Raw genomic sequence first — 12,009 nt, 5'->3', positions numbered from 1 at the left:
CCAACCAAAATTGACTACTCGGGTAGAAAATAGCCAAATATAATACCGGAACCAAAAGTTGAAAAGTAAGTGGATTAAAACTAAAAAGTGGTAAGGTTACTTAACAAAAAGATATTAGCCCTATATTTTTAGATTGTATTTAATAATTAAATATCAGAATTAATTGTGGAAGTCTCCGCGTAGAACTTTTCCATGCTACACGTCTCTATATAAGTATGTTCAAATGGATAAACATCAAACGAACTTAACATTAACATCAAAGAAAACAGTTTTAAAACATATCAATATATATATTGGAATAAATAGCGCAATAGGCATCTGAGAACAAGAAAATGTCGTCCAGGTAAATGGAAATCAATCACCGGATTCTTTTAGCTGTTCCGGTAGTGGCTGCCATCGCGGAGAAGGTGCTCCATGTGGCCGCGGCCAACTATACGGTCGGAGACAGCTTGGTCTGGAAGGTACCTCCACCTACGAGAGAACTGGCCGCTTCTCAACGTGTTTTCGAAGTTGGGGATGTCCGTTCTGGGTGCATATATAATGCCCTCCTCAATATTAAATTACTTTGTTCATTGCTTCAAATATTGGCTAAATAAATTTTGTATGTAACATTTCATGCAGTGTTCGAATTCGCCACCGGAACACACGATGTAGCAGAAGAGACTGAATATTAATTCATACGGTACGTTCAGTGCTACCAACCCCAACTCCGTGTTCACCACCGCTTTCCAAATCAGCCCCCACGGTGACTATAGGACGTTGTAATTATATGCTGATTGTTATTTTCGTATCAATATTTGTTGCGGGAATCTTGATTTAGTCTTGATATATAGTTTGATTTGTACATACCATCATATGATTTGTGTTAGTTGATTGAGTTGAGCATTGTTTGGTTTTGGTCATACACTTTCTTGAGTTATCCATATAAAACGAGTTTTATATTACATGTCAACCGTTAACCTCATAACTGATTGTGGAGTGATCAATGAATTTGAAAATCTCTCATTCTAGATAGAATAACTATTTTTGGTAGTATTCATCTGCTTTTAATGAGAATCGAAACATTCGAAAAGACGGATTAGTGTCGATTGTAAGCGTAACACACAACCCAATATATATAATATAATATATATATATATATACATAATCCAATGTCGATATATAACATGTTATATTATAAGATGGATTGAGATGCACTCGATAATAACATATGAATGATGATCAATACTTTAGCACATGCATGCCAAGTATTCATCTTTTCTTTCCATTTCTATTAATCAGGGCAAATTGCAATTATCACCATTTGAGATATCCAAAAACATCAACTCTCTATGTTATGTTAACACTTTTAATTACAACCAATGTTTTTTAAAATTAAACATATTTGCTTCATTTGCGAGGGCATATTTGCTTCATTTGCGAGGGCTTTAAGTTTGAATTTTAAAAACACTGGGTTTTAAAAAATCATTAATTTTCTGTAAGGAATTATTTGTATGTTTCGGTTTCACAGGGGTGTTAAATGTTTAGTTACCTATTTAAGAAGAGCACGTCTTTTGTGCAACGCTTTCACGGATTTATATAAAAAATACGGATCGACCCGATCCATACATGTGGTGAAAAATATTACATGTCTCTCAAATCAATATATTACACAATATTTCTTAATAACATGATTAATGAAAATGATATTTTTTCAAAAATAATACTTTAGACATCAGAACGAATACTTTTCAATGGTTGACCTGGTCGGAGATTTGTCTTACAAAAGTGACATGTGAGACGATATCACATAAGTCTTTTTGATTTAAGATTATTAATGAAAGGAAAAATACCATATTGGCCTTCAATTTGTGGAAAGGTTGAAATCGCAAAGATTGGTTTCGTCGCGGAGATAAAAAGTGAGGGATAAAATTAAATATGTGTTTTACGGTATCTAAAAGTAAAACTAGTAATATCTTAAATGGAAAATTCAAGTTTCACCGAGTTTATAAGATACATTACAAAAGCAAGGAAATGAGATTCTCCGTTATCTCAGCTAAATATTTATCACTATCCTATTTTCTTGACCAATTTCAAACGTCGCGCTGAATTCACCAAAACTCTGCAAAAACAAAAACCATTAAAAACAAGAACGCGAGCTCTTAATATTTGCTGCAAAACATGGCTATCTTCACCAAAAGATATGGATAAGGCATGTATGTATACTTACTTCCAAGGCACATCTCCAGCTAGCAGCCAATCACCTTGCTCGTCTTGATACATAAGATTGTACATGTCAACATCCTCTCGACCTGTCAAATTGAGATAAAACATTTTGGATTCTGGGTTAAATAATTACACAAAATGAGAGTGAGACATAACATGAGTCAATTTTGTGACATATATCTTCTATTTGAATTATTCATGAAAAATATTAATTTTTATGTCAAAAATTTTATTTTTTTAATATAGATATGAGATAAGGTCGATACGTCTCACGAATAAAGATCCGTGAGACCGTCAATTAATTATATATATATTTTTGTTGCTTTTGCTTGTGAAAATTAAGAGCATAACAATAAATTATTGACTTACATTTTCCGAACATGCCAATAAGAATGGGAACAAGTGTTTGATAAGAATGATGGAGTTTTAAGTCGATTTTTCTTCCTATCCCAATCCCTTCCATTTTCACTTTCACAAACAGAGAATTGGATCCACCGCCACTGTAAAACCCGGGATTTTGTAATATCGTGATCATATCAGTTTAATATCAGGTTAATAATTTGATGGTGTAATCTTGGATATTAATATTTAAATCATTCAGAATATAAGATTTGTTTTAAGGTTATCTAAGTTGAGTAGATAATTGTGTAGATAATTTTATCGTGTACAGAATTATAAAGCTCGAGATTAAGATAATATCATCTATTTTTAAACTTGAAATTTTGGTAGGAATAAATTTATCTCAATCTAAGGAATTAAAGAAGGAATTTTGAAAATAAGCAGATAAATGTCTAAGATTTAGGTTGATATTGAGATACCGGGATAAAAGATCAAATAAGAGATAATAGAATTCGAAATCTAGCAATATACACCATGAGATTTTCGAAAATTAGATGGGGAAGGAAGAAGGAGATTTCGAATATCTACCAGATCACGGATATATCGTGATTCTAGATTTGATTCACAGTTCAAACGCACTATCACGATAGCAGCCAACTCCTATAAATAGGAGGGCCCTATTTTCGAAAAACTACACCTTAGAAACACACAAAAATTTCGAAAATTTGTCCCCTAGTCTCCTTAGGATTTTCGAGCACAGCGAAGCGCTGCCGCCGTCCAGCCGTTGAAGAGGAATTTTCGAAAATTCCTGTGCAAGCAACCCCAATTATTCACGTAATTTTTGCATCAAGAATTTAAGGTAAGTGGGCTTGTTTTAAATTCTTAAATTTCGGTTATGCGTTTTTTTGTTTTCGAAAAAAAAAAATGCGGTCGAACACCGTCTACGTTTTTTTTAAATCTTGTTACGTTTTTGTGAGACACTGTGAGGATTCCCTGAAAATGGGTGGAATTCCAACATATGGCCCTTAACAGTGGGATAGAACTGTTTTACGGCCTCGCCCCCTTAGAGGATTAAAACTTAGGGACTGACGTCAGTAAACCATGAAAGGTGAAAAATTGCAGTGTTAAAAATTATGAAAAGCATGCTGTAAATATATGTTATTTTCGAAAATATGAAATTTTTATGTGGTGTTCGATATTTCCCCCATTTACTGAGTATTCCCAAAATACTCACCCCTTACAACCTTTCCCAGATAAATCCGAAGAGCAGGTAGAAGAAGAAGAATCGGAACAATTTTGGGGATGGTGATTAGTAGACATGATTATTTTTTTAATTTTAGAAATTTAAAATTTTAGATTAGACGTTTCCGCANACGTCCTTCGATTTTTTCGTAGGAAACTCCGAATTCGGTTCCGTCAACTGATCTGAAATCCTCTCGATATACTCTTCGAATCCATATGTCTATCTTAAAACTTCCATTTTGGGAATTTACGGAGAAACTTTTAATTTTCAGTACTTTACTCTATCCTGATATCTTATCATATTTATGATATTTTGAGCATTTTCTTTTCTTTTTCAGGAAATGTCTCCTCAATTCCGTACTCGTGCCCAAGCTGCAATCCACATGAAGCAGCTAGCCATTGATAATCAGTCGCGCCTGATAAAGCGCCTTAGAGCCAGACTAGGTGAGAGAAGACGGGAGAATGCGACCTTAGCCACAGAGAAGGAGGTAATACGAACCCAACTTAACAACGCTATCTACCAGGGAGAATTGGTAAGAGGAGATAACATGGATTTGAGGGATGGCATAGAACACGGCTTGCATCGAGAAAGAAAGCTGCATGAAGACATCGACCGATACCGAAAGGAACTAGAAGAAGAAAAACAGCAAAATGCCAGGAGCAAGAAGAGACTGGAGAATTTAAGTGAGGCTATAAACAGCATTTCGAAGGTGAACCATCATCTGGCTCAACAGGGTGAGGTACTGAAAAACAAGATCAAGCAGAATAAGAGGGATTACGAACTGCGCCACCAGCTTACCATTGATATGTTGGACGAGGCAGAGGCAGACGTTCAGGGATGGAAGACACAAGTGGCCCAGCTTAATGCAGAGAATGCCCATCTCACTCATATGGTAGAGCTACTTCAGGAAGTAGAGCCGGAGGAAGAACCGGAAGAGGAAGAGCCGATAGAGATTGAGGAGCCTATAGCAGCCATTGGGGATGGAGAGATAGAGGATTAGGCTAGGATGTCTTAGTGATTTTGTTCTAGGAGTTTATTTTACTTTTCCGTTGTTGCTATTTTATTCAGTACGACTTTTAATTCTTTTAGATTGGTCATGTTCATTTTAGTTCTTTTGAGAAATCAATAAAAATTTGTTTTATTTGATTCATTGATTTCAATTTATTTCAGCACAATCTATTGTATGAACTTTACTCGTACAAATTCTTAGAACTTGCGATACGATTGTAGGAAATGGCCGGCAGACCCCCGAGACAGAACCGCAACCCGCGTTACGCTAATACCGACCGTGAAGGTAGACAGGAGGATGGACAGGGAAATGGACCCCCGCCTGCAGTCAACTTAAGCCGAGCTGATCTTATGGCCATAGCCACCATTGTAGCGACAACACTGCAAGGGTTGGGAAATCAGAACGTCAATCAGCCACCACCACCTCCACCACCAAATGGAATCAAGTTCCACTATGAGTCACTCCGCAAAAATAGATGTCCAACTTTCAGTGGAGCTGCTGACCCTGAAGTTAGCCAGAGCTGGCTAAAAAGTGTAGAGACGCAGCTGCGACTATTGGAAGTTCCCGAAGCACTGAAAGTGGACGTGACTGTGCCGTTCCTAGAAGATAAAGCAGGAAAATGGTGGGAAGCAATTTCACCAGCCATGACAGCTGCAGGACCAATGACTTGGCAGCGATTTCGAGAAGCCTTTCTGAAACAGTATTATCCAGCCGAGGTCAGACTGCAGAAACTGAGTGAGTTTGAAAACTTCACTCAAACTCCGGATATGTCAGTCGTGGAATACACTTCCCAGTTTAATGCCCTTGGATCTTATGCTCCGGCAATCATGGCGGACGAAGTTTTGAAACTGCACCGTTTTAAAAAGGGATTGAACAGCAGGATCCAATCAGCCTTAGCAGTCTACCAACCCGCTAATTTTTCAGATCTAATGGGTGCAGCTATCCGAGCCGAAACTGACATCCAGCGCAGAGAGAAGGAATTTAAGAACAAAAGGCCCATGAATAATCAGCCCTCACGCAGTAATCAGACTTTCAAGAAGCCTAACCAGTCCGGTGGACCATCAAAAGGACCTTCGCCTACCTCAAGCTACCAGGATATTAAGCCTTGCCCAACTTGTCACTTACGACACCTGGGAGAATGCCGAAGAAACAGTGGAGTATGCTTCGGATGTGGGAAAGCGGGACACCGAATTGCCGAATGTCCTACTGCCGCCAACCAAGCAGCCGGGCCCAACAAGGGAACAGGGCCAAATACAGGAGCTAACCCTAACAAGCCAAAAGAAGGCAAGCCTAATGCCAGGGTCTTTGCTATGACTCAAGAAGAGGCCGACGACGCCACTGAAGTCGTGTCAGGTACCATTCTTATTCAAAAAGTGCCTGCTTATGCGTTATTTGATTGTGGTGCCACGCATTCATTTGTATCTAAGAGACTCGCTAAGAAACTAGGACTTAAGCCCGAATTATTAGCCGAACCTTTTCGAATAGCCACACCTACAAATAAGGCCATCGAAACTCACGAGATCCACAGAAACTGTTTGATCAGTATCGGTAATCAGAAATTCAGCACAGACTTAATACAAATAGTCATGGCCGACTTCGACATCATCCTAGGGATGGATTGGTTAGCCAAAAACAATGCAATAGTGGACTGTAAAGGGAAGAGAGTTAAACTCCGAACCCCGAATCAGGAAGAGATCGTGTATCATGGTAAATCCAAGGAACGGAAATCACTCCTTTCCGCTTCCCAAGCATGGAAGGCAATGAAATCCGGAGAAGATATCTACCTAGCAATGGTTAGCGAAGTGCAAGGAGAGGCCGAACTAAAGATAGAAGACATCCCAATAGTATGTGAGTTCCCGGATGTTTTTCCAGAAGAACTCCCAGGGATAGTCCCGGACCGCGAAGTGGAGTTCGAAATCAATCTAGTTCCTGGTGCAGCTCCAATTTCTAAAGCACCTTACAGGATGGCGCCAGCTGAACTCAAGGAGCTAAAAGAGCAACTCCAAGAATTGCTGGACAAAAAGCAAATTCGACCTAGTGTTTCCCCATGGGGAGCACCAGTACTTTTTGTAAAGAAGAAAGATGGGAGTATGAGGTTGTGCATCGACTATAGAGAACTAAACAAGATCACTGTCAAGAACAAGTACCCCCTCCCGAGGATTGACGACCTATTTGATCAGCTTAAAGGAGCCGCAGTCTTTTCGAAACTGGATCTGAGGACGGGATACCACCAACTGAAGGTCAGGGCGGAAGATATCCACAAAACAGCTTTTCGGACAAGATATGGACATTATGAGTTCACAGTGATGCCTTTCGGGCTGACCAACGCACCTGCAGCCTTCATGGACCTAATGAACAGAGTTTTCAAACCATTCCTGGATCAGTTCATAGTAGTATTTATTGACGACATCCTCGTCTACTCTTCCAACGAGCGAGATCACGAAGAGCATCTGCGCATTGCACTTCAGACTTTGAGAGAAAAGGAGCTCTATGCTAAGTTTAAGAAATGTGAGTTCTGGCTAAAGAGTGTAACCTTCTTAGGACACGTAATCTCTGAAGCAGGAGTATCAGTGGATCCCAGGAAAGTCGAGGCAATTACAGAGTAGCCGAAACCTAAGAACGCCACCGACATCAGGAGCTTTCTTGGACTAGCAGGTTATTACAGGAAGTTCGTCGAAGGTTTTTCTTCGATCGCCATACCACTGACGAAACTCACTCAGAAGAATTCCAAGTTCGTCTGGGACGAAGGTTGCGAGAAAAGTTTTCAGACATTAAAAGAAAAGCTCGCATCCACGCCAGTACTAATCTTACCCACAGAAGATAAAGAATTCACCATCTACAGTGACGCATCCAAGGAAGGTCTGGGATGCGTGCTCATGCAAGAGGGAAGAGTGATCGCCTACGCATCGAGGCAGTTGAAACAGCACGAGCAAAACTACCCTACGCATGATCTGGAGCTAGCAGCAGTCGTGTTTGCCTTAAAAATATGGAGACACTATCTCTATGGCGCCAAGTGCGAAATTTTCACAGATCACCAGAGCCTTAAATACCTATTCACCCAAAAGGAACTTAACATGAGGCAAAGACGGTGGATCGAACTTCTGAAGGATTACGATCTGACTATCAGTTACCACCCGGGTAAAGCAAACAAGGTGGCCGATGCTCTGAGTCGGAAAAATGAGAGCAAGATCACCCTGGCCTCACTCTCCGCGAGGCCATGTCTGCAAGAGACTGTAAAGTTAAACCAGGACCGAGACCCTGAGCTAACAAAACTCAAGGGACAAGTTGAAAGTGGGAAGTCTCAAGATCTACAAATCGATGACAGAGGAGTCTTATGGATGAAAGGACGACTGTGTGTACCAGACAGCGATAACCTTCGCCAAGAAATACTGTCAGAAGCACACAAGTCCAAATTTTCAGTCCACCCAGGGAGTACAAAAATGTACAGAGATCTTAAGAGCAATTTTTGGTGGAATGGAATGAAAAGAGACGTGGCAGAATTTGTCGCTAAATGCCAAGTGTGTCAACAGGTCAAAGCAGAGCACCAACGACCTGGAGGATTATTGCAACCCCTGGAAATACCTGAATGGAAATGGGAACATATCTCCATGGACTTTGTGGTAGGGTTACCAAAGTCAAGGCAAGGGCAGAACGGAATATGGGTAATCGTAGATAGACTTACAAAATCCGCACACTTCCTACCCGTCTGTATGAACTACAATCTGGACAAGTTGGCCACACTGTATATGGATAATATTGTACGACTTCATGGAGTACCAGTGAGCATCCTGTCTGACAGAGACCCAAGATTCGTCTCACGATTTTGGAAGAGCTTCCAAGGAGCCATGGGAACAAAAGTGACACTTAGTACGGCCTATCATCCACAAACCGATGGCCAAACCGAGAGGACCATTCAAACTTTGGAAGATATGCTGCGAGCCTGCGCTCTAGAATTCAGTAGCAATTGGAGCAATCACCTACCATTAATCGAGTTTGCTTATAATAACAGCTATCACAGCAGTATTGGGATGGCTCCATATGAAGCCCTGTATGGGAGGAAATGCCGATCACCATTATATTGGGATGAAGTGGGAGAAAAAGTAATAGTAGGACCCGAACTCATACAGACAACAATAGACAAGGTTACAGTAGTCCGAGAGAAACTCAAGGCAGCTCAAGATCGACAAAAGAGTTGGGCAGACCTGAAAAGAAGGCCAGTGGAATTCAATATTGGCGAGAAGGCCTACGTAAAAGTCTCGCCTATGAAAGGAGTGGTCCGATTCAGTAAAGCTAGGAAGCTGAACCCTCGTTATGTGGGACCCTTTGAAATTTTGGAAAAAGTGGGCACGCTAGCATACAGATTGGCACTGCCACCAAACATGTCTAGAATACACAACGTGTTCCACGTGTCTCAACTACGGAAATACATCTCGGACCCAAGTCACGTGTTGGAAGCAGAACCACTCATGATCGAAAGTAACTTGGGAGAAGGGCTGAAATACGAAGAAGTTCCCATTAGAATTGTGGACACCAAGGATCAAGTACTAAGACGACGAATCATTCCTTACGTCAAGGTGCAATGGTCTAACCACACGGAAAGAGAAGCCACATGGGAGCTAGAAGAAAGGATGAGGGACCAATACCCGTACCTCTTCATAGACCAAGCCAACCCAAGTTTCGAGGACGAAACTTCCCATAAGGAGGGAGGGATGTAAAACCCGAGATTTTGTAATATCGTGATCATATCAGTTTAATATCAGGTTAATAATTTGATGGTGTAATCTTGGATATTAATATTTAAATCATTCAGAATATAAGATTTGTTTTAAGGTTATCTAAGTTGTGTAGATAATTTTATCGTGTACAGAATTATAAAGCTCGAGATTAAGATAATATTATCTATTTTAAACTTGAAAATTTGGTAGGAATAAATTTATCTCAATCTAAGGAATTAAAGAAGGAATTTTGAAAATAAGCAGATAAATGTCTAAGATTTAGGTTGATATTGAGATACCAGGATAAAAGATCAAATAAGAGATAATAGAATTCGAAATCTAACAATATATACTAGGAATTTTCGAAAATTAGGTGGGGAAGGAAGAAGGAGATTTCGAATATCTACCTAGATCACGGATACATCATGATTCTAGATTTGATTCACAGTTCAAACGCACTATCACGATAGCAGCCAACTCCTATAAATAGAAGGGCCCTAGTTTTCGAAAAATCACACCCAAATTCTCTCAAAAATTTCGAAAATCTCCTCTAGTCTCCATAGGAATTTTCGAGCACAGCGAAGCGCTGCCGCCGTCCAGCCGTGGAAGTAGGAATTTCGAGAATTCCTGTGCAAGCAACCCTAATTATTCACGTAATTTTTGCATCAAGAATTTAAGGTAAGTGGGCAAATTTTAAAGTTTTAAATTTTTGGGTTATGTGTTTTTCTTTTAAAGAAAAAAATTCCGGTCGAACACCGTCTACGTTTTTTTAAATCTTGTTACGTTTTTGTGAGACACTGTGAGGATTCCCTGAAAATGGGTGGAATTCCAACATATGGCCCTTAACAGTGGGATAGAACTGTTTTACGGCCTCGCCCCCTTAGAGGATTAAAACTTAGGGACTGACGTCAGTAAACCATGAAAGGTGAAAAATTGCAGTGTTAAAAATTATGAAAAGCATGCTGTAAATATATGTTATTTTCGAAAATATGAAATTTTTATGTGGTGTTCGATATTTCCCCCATTTACTGAGTATTCCCAAAATACTCACCCCTTACAACCTTTCCCAGATAAATCCGAAGAGCAGGTAGAAGAAGAAGAATCGGAACAATTTTGGGGATGGTGATTAGTAGACATGATTATTTTTTTAATTTTAGAAATTTAAAATTTTAGATTAGACGTTTCCGCAAATTTATTTTATTTCAGTTGTAAAGACAGTTGTTTTTTTTGAGGAGTTATGAATAATAAACTGGTTTTCGGTTTATACTATGCTACGAGGCTGGTTGTTTCAATTGTGTGATTGTTAAACAACGCCGGTGTCAAATCCCGAGTTTCGGGGCGTGACCGCCACGGCTACAGCAGGCGCTGTTCTTTACGTGGATATAGTTGGCAGGGGGATGACCACCGCAGTTTTGCCTTCGGGACTTCACCGGCGGCCACCCGATAACAAAATGGTCATCACCCTTCACATCAATTTTTCTGTTGATCCAACATACGTGCGTCAATTGGATAATGCTAAATTATAAATATTATTCCTGTTTTTCGAAAAAAATTATCACTAATTCATCGCCATAAGATATATATTTCCCGATTACCATCTTTAACAAGAAGGATGTACAAAATTATTAAAATTTGATTAGATCATAAACAAATTAATTCCAAATCTTACTGATTAATTTATATGTTATATGATCGAACAATATGCAATACATGTCACCATAATCTAGCAGAATACAAAAGCTAGCATACGTGAATTAATGCGTAGATTTCAACTGAAAAAGAATAAAGAACTGAATATATAAAAAGTACCTTTTCGTTAGAAAAGATTTGTTCATATTTTTTCGCGGGTCGTCGTAAAGATATTTTTTATCGTGATCAGTTTCATGATAATCTTGATTGAGGTCGAAATCGAACCTTCCTGGAGCTAAGCTGCTCGAGAGTGCAAGCCCCAATCGCAGCTCCATCTGCTTAATTACTTAATTAATCAATACACCTTCGAAAGAAATAAGTAAAGTTCTCACAATATATAGATAGGAAAAGAACAGCAAGTTAAATGTTAAAAAAAATTAAAATTAAAATTGTTTAAAAGTAAGTAAAAAATTTAAACATTTGAAATTCTAATTAATTTAAGATATGTCTGAAAAAATGTTTCGAGGGTTGTGGTGGGGAGTAATAGTGGAGAATTGATATGGAGTTGGGGGCAACATTTTCCCTAGTGTGTCACCATCATTGCTAGTCTTTTAGCCGACCCAATTGCTCATCTGTTCGATACAAATTGCTCATCCTTTTCGGACCCCGACAATTTCATTTCTTCTATTTCAACCAATTTCCCTTTGTTGTGTGATAACTCAACACGACATTCAATGCACCGGTACTTCTTTTCTTCCCATTTTTTCAGTCAAAAATTTAAAGAGCCAGTTAATTATATAAGATACCGTGTTGAAAATTGTGGTGTGTGTCATTATTTGCTTAAATTAATACAAGAATCTTTGGATATG

The 12,009-nt window shown here is 39.1% G+C and overlaps 1 protein-coding gene across 1 annotated transcript; it reads right to left on the bottom strand.

The window, feature by feature from the left end:
• Positions 1 to 1,881: 1,881 nt before the first annotated feature.
• Positions 1,882 to 11,616, bottom strand: LOC140968159 (auxin-responsive protein IAA31-like). The gene is made up of 5 exons (XM_073429024.1): positions 11,321 to 11,616; positions 10,863 to 10,990; positions 2,575 to 2,706; positions 2,210 to 2,291; positions 1,882 to 2,101 (listed from the first exon to the last, which is right to left on the bottom strand). The coding sequence occupies exons 1-5, from the start codon at positions 11,473 to 11,475 to the stop codon at positions 2,050 to 2,052; spliced, it is 549 nt and encodes a 182-aa protein (XP_073285125.1). The 5' UTR covers positions 11,476 to 11,616; the 3' UTR covers positions 1,882 to 2,049.
• Positions 11,617 to 12,009: the final 393 nt, after the last annotated feature.

This window comes from Primulina huaijiensis, unplaced genomic scaffold, assembly GCF_012295235.1.
Source record: "Primulina huaijiensis isolate GDHJ02 unplaced genomic scaffold, ASM1229523v2 scaffold3245, whole genome shotgun sequence".
NCBI classification, from domain to species: Eukaryota; Viridiplantae; Streptophyta; class Magnoliopsida; order Lamiales; family Gesneriaceae; genus Primulina; species Primulina huaijiensis.
Note: the sequence above shows the minus strand (reverse complement) of the source record. Positions and strands in the feature narration are given on the sequence as shown.